Raw genomic sequence first — 15364 nt, 5'->3', positions numbered from 1 at the left:
CTACCATCACCACACCCACTACCACCATCACCACCACTACCACCACCACCACCATCACTACCACCATCACCCCCCACACTACCACCACCCCCCACACTACCACCATCACTACCACTACCACCACCACTACCACCATCACCACCACCACTACCACTACCACCACCCCCCACACTACCATCACCACACCCACTACCACCACCACCACCACCACCACCACCACCCCTCACACTACCACCACCACCACCACCACTACCAGCACTACCACCACCCCCCACACTACCATCACCACACCCACTACCACCACCACCACCACCACCACCACCACCACCACCAGCACTACCACCACCCCCCACACTACCATCACCACACCCACTACCACCACCACCACCACCACCACCACCACCCCTCACACTACCACCACCACCACCACCACTACCACCATCACTACCACCACCACCACCACTACCACCATCACCACCACTACCACCATAACCACCACTACCACCATAACCACCACTCCCACCATCACCACCACTACCACCATCACTACCACCACCACCACCACCACCACCACCACCACCACCACCACCACTCCCACCATCACCACCACTACCACCATCACTACCACCATCACCACCACTCCCACCATCACCATCACCACGCCTACCCCCCACACTACCACCATAACCACCACTACCACCATCACTACCACCATCACCCCCCACACTACCACACCCCCACACTACCACCATCACCACCACTACTACCATCACCACCACTACCACCATCACTACCACCATCACCCCCCACACTACCACCACTACCACCACCTCCATCACCACCACCCCTCACACTACCACCATCACCACCACTACCACCATCACTACCACCACCTCCCTCACCACCACCCCCCACACTACCACCATCACCACCACTACCACCATCACCACCACTACCACCACCACCCCCACACTACAACCATCACCACCACCACTACCACCACCACCACCACTACCACCATCACCACCACTACCACCACCACCCCCACACTACAACCATCACCACCACCACTACCACCACCACCACCACTACCACCATCACCATCACCATCACCACCACCCCCCCACATTACCACCATCACCACCACTACCACCACCACCATCACCACCACCCCCCACACTACCACCATCACCACCACTACCACCACCACCCCCACACTACAACCATCACCACCACCACTACCACCACCACCACCACTACCACCATCACCATCACCACCACCCCCCCACATTACCACCATCACCACCACTACCACCACCACCATCACCACCACCCCCCACACTACCACCATCACCACCACTACCACCACCACCCCCACACTACAACCATCACCACCACCACTACCACCACCACCACCACTACCACCATCACCATCACCATCACCACCACCCCCCCACATTACCACCATCACCACCACTACCACCACCTCCATCACCAACACCCCCCACACTACCACCATCACCACCACTACCACCACCACCATCACCACCACCCTCCGCACTACCACCAAAACCACCACTACCACCAGCACCACCACTACCACCACCTCCACCACTACCACCACCCCCCACACTACCACCATCACCACCAATACCCCCCACACTACCATCACCACCACCCCCCACACTACCACCACCACCATCACCACCACCACCCCCCACACTACCACCACCCCCACACTACCACCCCCCACACTACCACCACCACCACCACCACCCCCCACACTACCACCACCACCACCCCCCACACTACCACCACCACCATCACCACCACCACCCCCCACACTACCACCACCCCCACACTACCACCCCCCACACTACAACCACCACCATCACCACCACCCCCCACACTACCATCACCACCACCCCCCACACTACCACCACCACCATCACCACCACCACCACCCCCCACACTACCACCACCCCCACACTACCACCCCCCACACTACCACCACCACCACCACCCCCCACACTACCACCACTACCACCACCCCCCACACTACCATCACCACCACCACCCCCCACACTACCATCACCACCACCCCCCACACTACCACCACCACCATCACCACCACCACCCCCCACACTACCACCACCCCCACACTACCACCCCCCACACTACCACCATCACCACCACTACCACCCCCACACTACCACCACCCCCCACACTACCACCACTACCACCACCCCCCACACTACCACCATCACCACCACTACCACCCCCCACACTACCACCACTACCACCACCCCCCACACTACCACCAAAACCACCACCACCACCCCCCACACTACCACCACTACCACCACCCCCACACTACCACCCCCCACACTACCACCACCACCACCACCACCCCCCACACTACCATCACCACCACCCCATACTACCACCACCACCATCACCACCACCCCTCACACTACCACCACCACCATCACCACCACCACCCCCCACACTACCACCACCCCCACACTACCACCCCCACACTACCATCCCCCACACTACAACCACCACCATCACCACCACCCCCACACTACCATCACCACCACCCCATACTACCACCACCACCATCACCACCACCACCCCCCACACCACCACCACCCCCACACTACCACCCCCCACACTACCACCACCACCACCCCCCACACTACCACCATCACCACCACTACCACCACCACCACCATCACCACCACCCCCCACACTACCACCATCACCACCACCCCCACACTACCACCATCACCACCACTACCACCACCACCACCACTCCCCACACTACCACCATCACCACCACCCCCACACTACCACCATCACCACCACCCCCACACTACCACCATCACCACCATCACCACCACCCCCACACTACCACCATCACCACCATCACCACCACCACCACCACTACCACCACCACCATCACCATACCAGTCAAATCTATCAACATGTAAATTAAAGTTAGAAACCCACCACCCCCCACACTACCACCATCACCACCACTACCACCACCTCCATCACCACCACCCCCCACACTACCACCACCTCCATCACCACCACCCCCCACACTACCACCATCACCACCACTACCACCACCACTACCACCACCTCCACCACTACCCACCATCACCACCACTACCACCCCCCCACACTACCACCATCACCATCACCACCACCCCCCCCCACACTACCACCACCACCATCACCACCACCCCCCCCCACACTACCACCACCACCACCACCACCTCCATCACCACCACCCCCCACACTACCACCACCACTACCACCACCTCCATCACCACCACCCCCCACACTACCACCACCACTACCACCACCTCCATCACCACCACCCCCCACACTACCACCATCACCACCACCACTACCACCACCACCACCACCACCACCTCCACCACCACCTCCATCACCACCACCCCCCACACTACCACCATCACCACCACCACCACTACCACCACCACCACCACCACCACCCCCCGCACTACCACCACCACCACCACCACCACCTCCACCACCACCTCCATCACCACCACCCCCCACACTACCACCATCACCACCACCACCCCCTACACTACCACCACCACTACCACCACCACCACCACCACCCCCCGCACTACCACCACCACCACCACCACCACCTCCACCACCACCTCCATCACCACCACCCCCCACACTACCACCATCACCACCACCACCCCCTACACTACCACCATCACCACCACTACCCCCCACACTACCACCATCACCACCACTACCCCCCACACTACCACCATCACCACCACTACCCCCCACACTACAACCACCACCATCACCACCACCCCCACACTACCATCACCACCACCCCCACACTACCACCACCACCATCACCACCACCCCCACACTACCATCACCACCACCCCCACACTACCACCATCACCACCACCACCCCCTACACTACCACCATCACCACCACTACCCCCCACATTACCACCACCACCATCACCACCCCCCACACTACCACCACCACCATCACCACCACCCCCACACACTACCACCACCCCCCACACTACCACCCCCCACACTACCACCATCACCACCACCCCACACACTACCACCACCACCTACACCACTACCAGCACCACTACCACCACCACCATCACAACTTCCTCCACCCCCCACACTACCACCATCACTACCATCACCACCACCCCCCACAATACCACCACCACCACCCCCCACACTACCACCATCACCACCACTACCACCACCATCACCACCACCCCCACACACTACCACCACCACCACCACTCCCCACACTACCACCATCACCACCTCCACACTACCACCATCACCACCATCACCACCACCACCACCACTACCACCCCCACTACCAACACCACCACCCCCACACTACCACCATCACCACCACCATCACCACTACCACCACCATCACCACCACTACCACCATCACCACCACTACCCCCCACACTACCACTACCCCCCACACTACCACCATAACCACCACTACCCCCCACACTACCACCATCATCACCACTACCCCCCACACTACCACCATCACCACCACTACCACACCCACCATCACCACCACCCCCCACACTACCACCACTACCACCACCCCCCACACTACCACCACCACCATCACCACCACTACTACCACCACCACCACCACCGTCACTACCACCATCACCACCACCATCATCACCACCACCATCACTACCACCACCACCATCATCACCACCACTACCACCACCACCACCATCATCACCACCACCACCATCACCATCACCACCACCATCACCACCCCCATCATCACCACCATCATCACCACCATCATCACCACCACCACCACCACCACCATCACCACCACCACCCTCACACCATCATCATCACCACCACCACCCCCCCACCATCATCATTACCACCACCACCCCCACACCATCATCACCATCACCACCATCATCACCACCACCACCACCACCACAATCATCACCACCACCACCACCATCACCACCACCATCACCACACCATCACCACCACCACCCCCCCACCATCATCATCACCACCACCACCACCACCATCACCACCACCACCCTCACACCATCATCACCACCACCACCACCACCACAATCATCACCACCACCACCACCACCATCACAACCACCACCACCACACCATCACCACCACCACCCCCCCACCATCATCATCACCACCACCACCACCATCACCACCACCACCCCCACACCATCATCATCACCACCACCACCCCACACCACCATCGCCACCACCACGTTGTACTTTATAATGGCCTACCACCTCTTTTCTCTTTTCTAAAGTCTTGTAATCAAATGCCAGTTGCTGTGGGCAGGTAGCCTAGTAGTTAAGAGCATTTGGCCAGTAACCAAAAGGTTGCTGGTTCAAATCCCAGAGCCATCTAAGTGAAAAATTTGCCAATGTACCCTTGAGAAAGGCACTTAACCCCAATTGCTCATGTAATTCGCTCTGGATAAGAGTGTCTGTTAAATGACTAAAATGTGTTAAGTTGTGATTGTATTAAATGTGACTGTTCTGCCTTGCCACTGTAATTGAGGCAGTTGTCGACACTGTTTGTGTTCCAAGAGAAGAAGCTCTTGGAGGAAATGCTAAGATAAATTGTCTGTGACCAATTGGGGACGAACAGCCTCAACCTATTAGATACTTTATACTAAAAAGTACAGAGTGGTGGCTATTTTCTCTCTGGTTCTCTGTGAACCTCTAACATACCCACTGAAAACATCTTGCCAACGCTCTCTAAACACTGTTTGTCCTACGGTTTACAAATACTCAACAAACGTTCTGAGAATGTTTCCAAATGTTCTGTCAATGCTGCCATCAGGGCAGACACAGAACTCCAGCAAGGGCTGTCATTGTTCTCATGGCTCACTGCCTGTCTCTATTATGACTATTACAGGACAGCACTGTCTGTCTCTATTATGACTGTTACAGGACAGCACTGCCTGTCTCTATGATTATTACAGGACAGCACTGCCTGTCTCTATTATGACTGTTACAGGACAGCACTGTCTGTCTCTATTATGATTATTACAGGACAGCACTGCCTGTCTCTATTATGACTGTTACAGGACAGCACTGTCTGTCTCTATTATGATTATTACAGGACAGCACTTTCTGTCTCTATTATGACTGTTACAGGACAGCACTGTCTGTCTCTATTATGACTGTTACAGGACAGCACTGTCTGTCTCTATTATGATTATTACAGGACAGCACTGCCTGTCTCTATTATGATTATTACAGGACAGCACTGTCTGTCTCTATTATGATTATTACAGGACAGCACTGCCTGTCTCTATTATGATTATTACAGGACAGCACTGTCTGTCTCTGTTATGATTATTACAGGACAGCACTGTCTGTCTCTATTATGATTATTACAGGACAGCACTGTCTGTCTCTATGATTATTACAGGACAGCACTGTCTGTCTCTATTATGATTATTACAGGACAGCACTGTCTGTCTCTATTATGATTATTACAGGACAGCACTGTCTGTCTCTATTATGATTATTACAGGACAGCACTGTCTGTCTCTGTTATGATTATTACAGGACAGCACTGTCTGTCTCTATGATTATTACAGGACAGCACTGTCTGTCTCTATTATGACTGTTACAGGACAGCACTGTCTGTCTCTGTTATGATTATTACAGGACAGCACTGTCTGTCTCTGTTATGATTGTTACAGGACAGCACTGCCTGTCTCTATTATGACTGTTACAGGACAGCACTGCCTGTCTCTGTTATGACTGTTACAGGACAGCACTGACTGTCTCTATTTTGACGGTTACAGGACAGCACTGCCTGTCTCTGTTATGATTATTACAGGACAGCACTGCCTGTCTCTATTATGATTATTACAGGACAGCACTGTCTGTCTCTATTATGATTATTACAGGACAGCACTGTCTGTCTCTATTATGATTATTACAGGACAGCACTGTCTGTCTCTATGATTATTACAGGACAGCACTGTCTGTCTCTGTTATGATTATTACAGGACAGCACTGTCTGTCTCTATGATTATTACAGGACAGCACTGTCTGTCTCTATTATGACTGTTACAGGACAGCACTGTCTGTCTCTGTTATGATTATTACAGGACAGCACTGTCTGTCTCTGTTATGATTGTTACAGGACAGCACTGCCTGTCTCTATTATGACTGTTACAGGACAGCACTGCCTGTCTCTGTTATGACTGTTACAGGACAGCACTGACTGTCTCTATTTTGACGGTTACAGGACAGCACTGCCTGTCTCTATTATGATTATTACAGGACAGCACTGCCTGTCTCTATTATGATTATTACAGGACAGCACTGCCTGTCTCTATTATGATTATTACAGGACAGCACTGTCTGTCTCTATGATTATTACAGGACAGCACTGCCTGTCTCTATTATGACTGTTACAGGACAGCACTGCCTGTCTCTATTATGATTATTACAGGACAGCACTGTCTGTCTCTATTATGATTATTACAGGACAGCACTGTCTGTCTCTATGATGACTGTTACAGGACAGCACTGTCTGTCTCTATGATTATTACAAGACAGCACTGTCTGTCTCTATTATGATTATTACAGGACAGCACTGTCTGTCTCTATTATGATTATTACAGGACAGCACTGTCTGTCTCTATTATGATTATTACAAGACAGCACTGTCTGTCTCTGATTATTACCATACTATTAAAGGATACATTTTGGACAGGGGTCAGTGTTGGAAACTAAGGCGACAACAGTCAGTGCTTGAAATACCCCTCTGTATGGCAGTGCTTTTAAACAGGCTCTAATACCCCTCTGGATGGCAGTGCTTTTAAACAGGCTCTAATACCCCTCTGAATTGCAGTGCTTTTAAACAGGCTCTAATACCCCTCTGGATGGCAGTGCTTTTAAACAGGCTCTAATATCCTCTGAATGGCAGTGCTTTTAAACAGGCTCTAATACCCCTCTGAATGTCAGTGCTTTTAAACAGGCTCTAATACCCCTCTGAATGGCAGTGCTTTTAAACAGGCTTTAATACCCCTCTGAATGGCAGTGCTTTTAAACAGGCTCTAATACCCCTCTGTATGGCAGTGCTTTTAAACAGGCTTTAATACCCCTCTGTATGGCAGTGCTTTTAAACAGGCTTTAATACCCCTCTGAATGGCAGTGCTTTTAAACAGGCTCTAATACCCCTCTGTATGGCAGTGCTTTTAAACAGGCTCTAATACCCCTCTGAATGGCAGTGCTTTTAAACAGGCTCTAATACCCCTCTGAATGGCAGTGCTTTTAAACATGGGGAGGGATGGGAAGGGGTGGGATGGGGAGGGGAGGGGAGAGGAAGGGAGGGGTGGGATGAGAAGGGGTGGGATGGGGCGAGGAGGGGAGGGGAGTAATGGGAGGGATGGGATAACTGTTCTCCAAGCCAAACAATCGCAGAATTCACAGCCGCTCCTGTTGCTATGGTTACCTGCAGCAGGTTGCCGAGCGAGGACGGTTCCGTCATCAGCAACGAATCAGAGAAGCTCAACTCTGGTCGGGGCTCGGCGGCTCAGAAAGTCACAGCACAGCAGAAATTGACAAAGGAGGAGACACGCAAGAAGAACGGTGAGACCAGTACACACACACACACACACACACACACACACACACACACACACACACACACACACACACACACACACACACACACACACACACACACACACACACACACATGCACATGCACGTGCATGCAGACCCCCCTGTCTGCATACATACTCTCCTGTCTGCATGCACACTCTCCTGTCTGCAAGCACACTCTCCTGTCTGCTTACACACTCTCCTGTCTGCATGCACACTCTCCTGTCTGCATACACGCTCTCCTGTCTGCATACACACTCTCCTGTCTGCATGCACACTCTCCTGTCTGCATGCACACTCTCCTGTCTGCATGCACACTCCTGTCTGCATGCACACTCTCCTGTCTGCATGCACACTCTCCTGTCTGCATGCACACTCTCCTGTCTGCATGCACACTCTCCTGTCTGCATGCACACTCTCCTGTCTGCAAGCACACTCTCCTGTCTGCAAGCACACTCTCCTGTCTGCATGCACACTCTCCTGTCTGCATACACACTCTCCTGTCTGCATGCACACTGACAGAAGTGTAATATTAGACCATGTTAGCCGTACTTTACATCACAGATTCACCTGTACCCTCTCTCTCGCTCGCTCTCTCCACTCTCTCTTCATTCTCTCTCTCACACACTCCCTCTCTTTTTAAAGCAGTAAAGGTATCCACTCAGCAGGAACAAGAGAGATGGACCTGATGAATATGTATGAGATGCTCTGCTGACATGATACAGTCTGTCAGAGTGGCTCAGTGACACACACACACACACACACACACACACACACACACACACACACACACACACACACACACACACACACACACACACACACACACACACACACACACACACACACACACACACACACACACACACACACACACACACACACACACACACACAGAGAGAGACGGACAGATACATATAAATCACAGAGTGCAGAGGTCATGCTCCAAGCGTCTCTGGTTCCTCTCTCACCTGACGTGTCTCACCCTACTGCAGTTTGACTGCTCTGCCCCAGAATATATTTTGTTTATGGCTCAAAGGAAAGAAAAGGTCTGATATGTTGATTGCCTATCCATTAGTCCACTGTGGCTGATGCTTTTCAAAATATATTTTGGCTTCATTTATGTTACAGAATAGTTTAATCAGTTATCTACAGTAGTCTTGGAAGGTCATGTTAATCGGATTAAAATACAGCCACGTATGAATTGGCCTGGGCTTTCTAGATGAGTATTATCTTAATGGAATGATCTGAATAATTTAGCAGCTAAGTTAAAAGCTGGAATTGAATCGACTTCTCCTGTTGTTGGATAAGGAGAGAAAGCCCAGAGTCAGTCAGTCTTCATCTATCACAGAGACGTGATACCTGATCCTCTCCGTCTCAGTGATAGACTGCTTCTGTCTGCAAGTTGGTCTGTGACAAAGTGCTGTTTGATGGAACGTCACAATGTAACTCGTAGCCAGACAAGGTGACTGCTGTCCTTGGAGGTGTGTGTGTGCGTGTGCGTGTGCGTGTGTGTGCGTGCGTGTGTGTGTGAGAGAGAGAGAGAGGGAAAGTGTGTGTGTGCTTATGGCCCATTAGGCGAGAGTCCAGAGACTTGTTCTTTGTGGTGAGTGTGTATTAACTCCTTGTTCTTTGTGGTGAGTGTGTATTAACTCCTTGTTCTTTGTGGTGAGTGTGTATTAACTCCTTGTTCTTTGTGGTGAGTGTGTATTAACTCCTTGTTCTTTGTGGTGAGTGTGTATTAACTCCTTGTTCTTTGTTCAGATACCTACGACACCTCGTTTGGTTCCCTGCAGCTTATTTCCATAAAGCCCATGACTGCTCCGCCCACCTATTCACGCCCCGCCTCCTCTGACCGCAGCCAAGACTCAGCCATCCTCAATGGAAATGGAGAGGTGAGACACACACACGCACACACACGCACGCACACACACGTACACACACACACTTTTTACATGTCTGTGCTTTTTCTCCCTCCCTCCCTCCCTCCCTCCCTCCCTCCCTCCCTCCCACCCTGCCTCCCTCCCTCCCTCCCTCCCTCCCTCCCTGCCTCCCTGCCTCCCTGCCTGCCTGCCTGCCTGCCTGCCTGCCTGCCTGCCTGCCTGCCTCCCTCCCTCCTCCAGGTGAACCTAGCTCTGAAGCAGAAGTCCGACATAGAGCACTACAGGAACAAGCTGAGGCTGAAGGCTAAGAGGAAAGGCTACTATGACTTCCCCTCAGCGGACGGCAGCGGGTGTGGTAGCAGGGCGCTGGCACAGAGGCAGAGACACGGACATGAGAGGGCACCTGGAGAGCATGGCCCACCACTGGAGCCTGATGAAGACCGGGCATCCACCTACGTCAAGTCCAGCAGGAGGTGAGATGGGGGAGGGTGTGAGGGGAAAGGGGATGGGGATATATGTTGAGTTGTAGGTGGGTAGTTTGATTGTCCCTCCTCCAAAGCTTTTCAAGGACATTGATTGGCACTCTCTCTGTCTGTCACGCAGCGTCATTGGCCAGTTGTCTGTCTGCAGTTCCATGCCCTCATCTAACCCTCCCTCTCTATAAATGCTCCCTCAGCACGGCAGTCTGTCTGTCTAATTGTTTCATTATCATCTTTCTGTGATCCTGAGGAGGGCCTCATCAGGCCTCTTTAATCAGACTAATCCCCTCCTGTCTCTGGGATGGTGCTGGGCTCTGGCCCCTGGTCCTCTGGTTCTCTGCTCCTCCAGTCTGGAGATAAGAGGATTTGGTGTACTTGTCTCAGAGCAGAGGAGCCCATAAGGGGCTCTCCATTGGGCCGGCTCTGCCCTGCTCTGTCGTGCCATCAATTGCTACTGATGTAGACAGAGAGAGAAATAGCTTTGGTTTGTTATGGATGCCGATGAGGGAAAAACACATACGCTTACATAATGCACAGACACGCACACAGGCACGAACACACACACACACACACACACACACACACACACACACACACACACACACACACACACACACACACACACACACACACAAACACACGCACACGCACACGCACACGCACACGCACACTCACACGCACACACACACACACACACACACACACACACACACACACACACACACACACACACAGTACAGTACAGGAAGGGAAAGGAAAGGCAGATGTTTGTGTTGGTGTTGTTTAGGTGATGGTTTTGTGGTTTTCATCACTCTGTTTCTCTGGAGAACCAGACTTCATATTCACTGCTTGTTGCCCTCCTCCTGTCTCCTCTCTCCTGTCTCCTGTCTCCTGTCTCCTGTCTCCTGTCTCCTCCTCCTGCCTCCTCTCTCCTCTCTCCTGTGTCCTGTCTCCTGTCTCCTGTCTCCTCCTCCTGCCTCCTCTCTCCTCTCTCCTGTGTCCTGTCTCCTGTCTCCTCCTCCTGTCTCCTCTCTCCTCTCTCCTGTGTCCTCTCGCCTGTCTCCTGTCTCCTCTCTCCTGTCTCCTATCTTCTGTCTCCTTTCTCCTCCTCTCTTCTGTCTCCTCTCTCCTGTATCCTGTCTCCTCTCTCCTGTTTCCTGTCTCCTCTCCTGTCTCCTCTCTCCTGTGTCCTCTCGCCTGTCTCCTGTCTCCTCTCTCTTGTGTCCTCTCGCCTGTCTCCTATCTTCTGTCTCCTTTCTCCTCCTCTCTTCTGTCTCCTCTCTCCTGTCTCCTGTCTCCTCTCTCCTGTCTCCTGTCTCCTCTCTCCTCTCTCCTCTCTCCTGTCTCCTGTCTCCTGTCTCCTGTCTCCTCTCTCCTGTCTCTTGTCTCCTGTCTCCTGTCTCCTGTCTCCTGTCTTCTCTCTCCTGTCTCCTCTCTCCTCTCTCCTGTCTCCTGTCTGCTGTCTCCTCTCTCCTGTCTCCTGTCTCCTTTCTCCTGTCTCTATCATCTTTGGTTCTGGTGAGGTGAGCTTGAGATGTTTCCATAGAGACCTGTTTGACAGACTCTACAGACACGCTCAGCCTGCTGATAGGACTGTGATGAGCGATGAGATAGCACTCCCAGAGCATATTCACTGATACGCATCTTGTTCAACAGAATGGAAAATATGTATTAATATTGTGTTATGCTGTGTTATACAGATTACCTCCTCACTAAGACGTCCACATTATGATGGCGTTTTAGGAGTTTCAGCATTGGCTGGCAGGGAGAAGTGATTGAAAAACACAGGATTATGTCAAATCAATCTGGCAGAGGAGATATTATGTTCAGGAGATATTATATTCAGACTGACACAACCGTTCAAAAGTTTGGGGTCACTTAGAAATGTCCTTGTTTTCCATGAAAACAGACATGAAATGAGTTGCAGAATGAATAGGAAATATACGCTGTTATACCATTTAGAACCTTGTCAACAAAGCAAAGTTTGAAATACACAATTATTATTTCAATTAAAAATCATTGCGTCCTTCAAACTTTGCTTTCCTCAAAGAATCCTCCATTTGCAGCAATTACAGCCTTGCAGACCTTTGGCATTCTAGTTGTCAATTTGTTGAGGTAATCTGAAGAGATTTCACCCCATGCTTCCTGAAGCACCTCCCACAAATTGGATTGGCTTGATGGGCACTTCTTATGTACCATACGGTCAAGCTGCTCCCACAACAGCTCAATAGGGTTGAGATCCGGTGACTGTGTTGGCCACTCCATTATAGACAGAATACCAGCTGACTGCTTCTTCCCTAAATAGGTCTTGCATAGTTTGGAGCTGTATTTTGGGTCATTGTCCTGTTGTACGAGGAAATTGGCTCCAATTAAGTGCCGCCCACAGGGTATGGCATGGAGTTGCAAAATGGAGTGATAGCCTTCCTTCTTCAAGATCACTTTTACCCTGTACAAATCTCCCACTTGACCTCCACCAAAGCACCCCAGACCATCACATTGCCTCCACCAAAGCACCCCAGACCATCACATTGCCTCCACCAAAGCACCCCCAGACCATCACTTTACCACCACCAAAGCACCCCAGACCATCACATTGCCTCCACCAAAGCACCCCAGACCATCACATTGCCTCCACCAAAGCACCCCCAGACCATCACTTTACCACCACCAAAGCACCCCCAGACCATCACATTGCCACCACCAAAGCACCCCAGACCATCACATTGCCACCACCAAAGCACCCCAGACCATCACTTTACCACCACCAAAGCACCCCCAGACCATCACATTGCCACCACCAAAGCACCCCCAGACCATCACATTGCCTCCACCAAAGCACCCCCAGACCATCACATTGCCACCACCAAAGCACCCCAGACCATCACATTGCCACCACCAAAGCACCCCAGACCATCACTTTACCACCACCAAAGCACCCCCAGACCATCACATTGCCTCCACCAAAGCACCCCCAGACCATCACATTGCCTCCACCAAAGCACCCCCAGACCATCACATTGCCTCCACCAAAGCACCCCAGACCATCACATTGCCTCCACCAAAGCACCCCCAGACCATCACATTGCCTCCACCAAAGCACCCCAGACCATCACATTGCCTCCACCAAAGCACCCCCAGACCATCACATTGCCTCCACCAAAGCACCCCCAGACCATCACATTGCCTCCACCAAAGCACCCCCAGACCATCACATTGCCTCCACCAAAGCACCCCAGACCATCACATTGCCTCCACCAAAGCACCCCCAGACCATCACTTTACCACCACCAAAGCACCCCCAGACCATCACATTGCCACCACCAAAGCACCCCAGACCATCACATTGCCACCACCAAAGCACCCCAGACCATCACTTTACCACCACCAAAGCACCCCCAGACCATCACATTGCCACCACCAAAGCACCCCCAGACCATCACATTGCCTCCACCAAAGCACCCCCAGACCATCACATTGCCACCACCAAAGCACCCCAGACCATCACATTGCCACCACCAAAGCACCCCAGACCATCACTTTACCACCACCAAAGCACCCCCAGACCATCACATTGCCTCCACCAAAGCACCCCCAGACCATCACATTGCCTCCACCAAAGCACCCCCAGACCATCACATTGCCTCCACCAAAGCACCCCAGACCATCACATTGCCTCCACCAAAGCACCCCCAGACCATCACATTGCCTCCACCAAAGCACCCCAGACCATCACATTGCCTCCACCAAAGCACCCCCAGACCATCACATTGCCTCCACCAAAGCACCCCCAGACCATCACATTGCCTCCAGCATATTAAAATGTTTTCTGCATCTCACGAATGTTCTACTTTGTGATCCGAACACCTCAAACTTAGATTCGTCTGTCCATAACACTTTTTTTCCAATCTTCCGCTGTCCAGTGTCTGTGTTCTTTTGCCCATCTTAATCTTTTATTTTTATTGGTCAGTCTGAGATATTGCTTTTCCTTTGCAACTCTGCCTAGAAGGCCAGCATCCCGGAGTCGCCTCTTCACTGTTGACTTTGAGACTGGTGTTTTGCGGGTACTATTTAATGAAGCTGCCAGTTGAGGACGTGTGAGGTGTCTGTTTCTCAAACTAGACACTCTAATGTACTTGTCCTCTTGCTCAGTTGTGCACCGGGGCCTCCCACTCCTCTTTCTATTCTGGTTATAGTCAGTTTGCGCTGTTCTATGAAGGGAGTAATACACAGCGTTGTACGAGATCTTCAGTTTCTTGGCAATTTCTTGCATGGAATAGCCTTCAT

General features: G+C 52.2%; 1 protein-coding gene across 1 annotated transcript in view; it reads left to right on the top strand.

Annotated features, from left to right (window-relative positions):
• The window catches only part of LOC129844934 (UPF0606 protein KIAA1549L-like), a gene marked incomplete at its 5' end in the record, with an annotated part of 89011 nt that overhangs the window by 51287 nt on the left and 22360 nt on the right, over positions 1 to 15364 (top strand). The window contains 3 exons of the mRNA XM_055913099.1: positions 8573 to 8703; positions 10483 to 10613; positions 10842 to 11074. Of these exons, the coding sequence (XP_055769074.1) occupies positions 8573 to 8703; positions 10483 to 10613; positions 10842 to 11074 (495 nt within the window). The remainder of the gene's footprint in view (positions 1 to 8572; positions 8704 to 10482; positions 10614 to 10841; positions 11075 to 15364) is intronic.

The sequence above is a fragment of the Salvelinus fontinalis genome, unplaced genomic scaffold (genome assembly GCF_029448725.1).
Source record: "Salvelinus fontinalis isolate EN_2023a unplaced genomic scaffold, ASM2944872v1 scaffold_0254, whole genome shotgun sequence".
Lineage (NCBI taxonomy): Eukaryota > Metazoa > Chordata > Actinopteri > Salmoniformes > Salmonidae > Salvelinus > Salvelinus fontinalis.
Note: the sequence above shows the minus strand (reverse complement) of the source record. Positions and strands in the feature narration are given on the sequence as shown.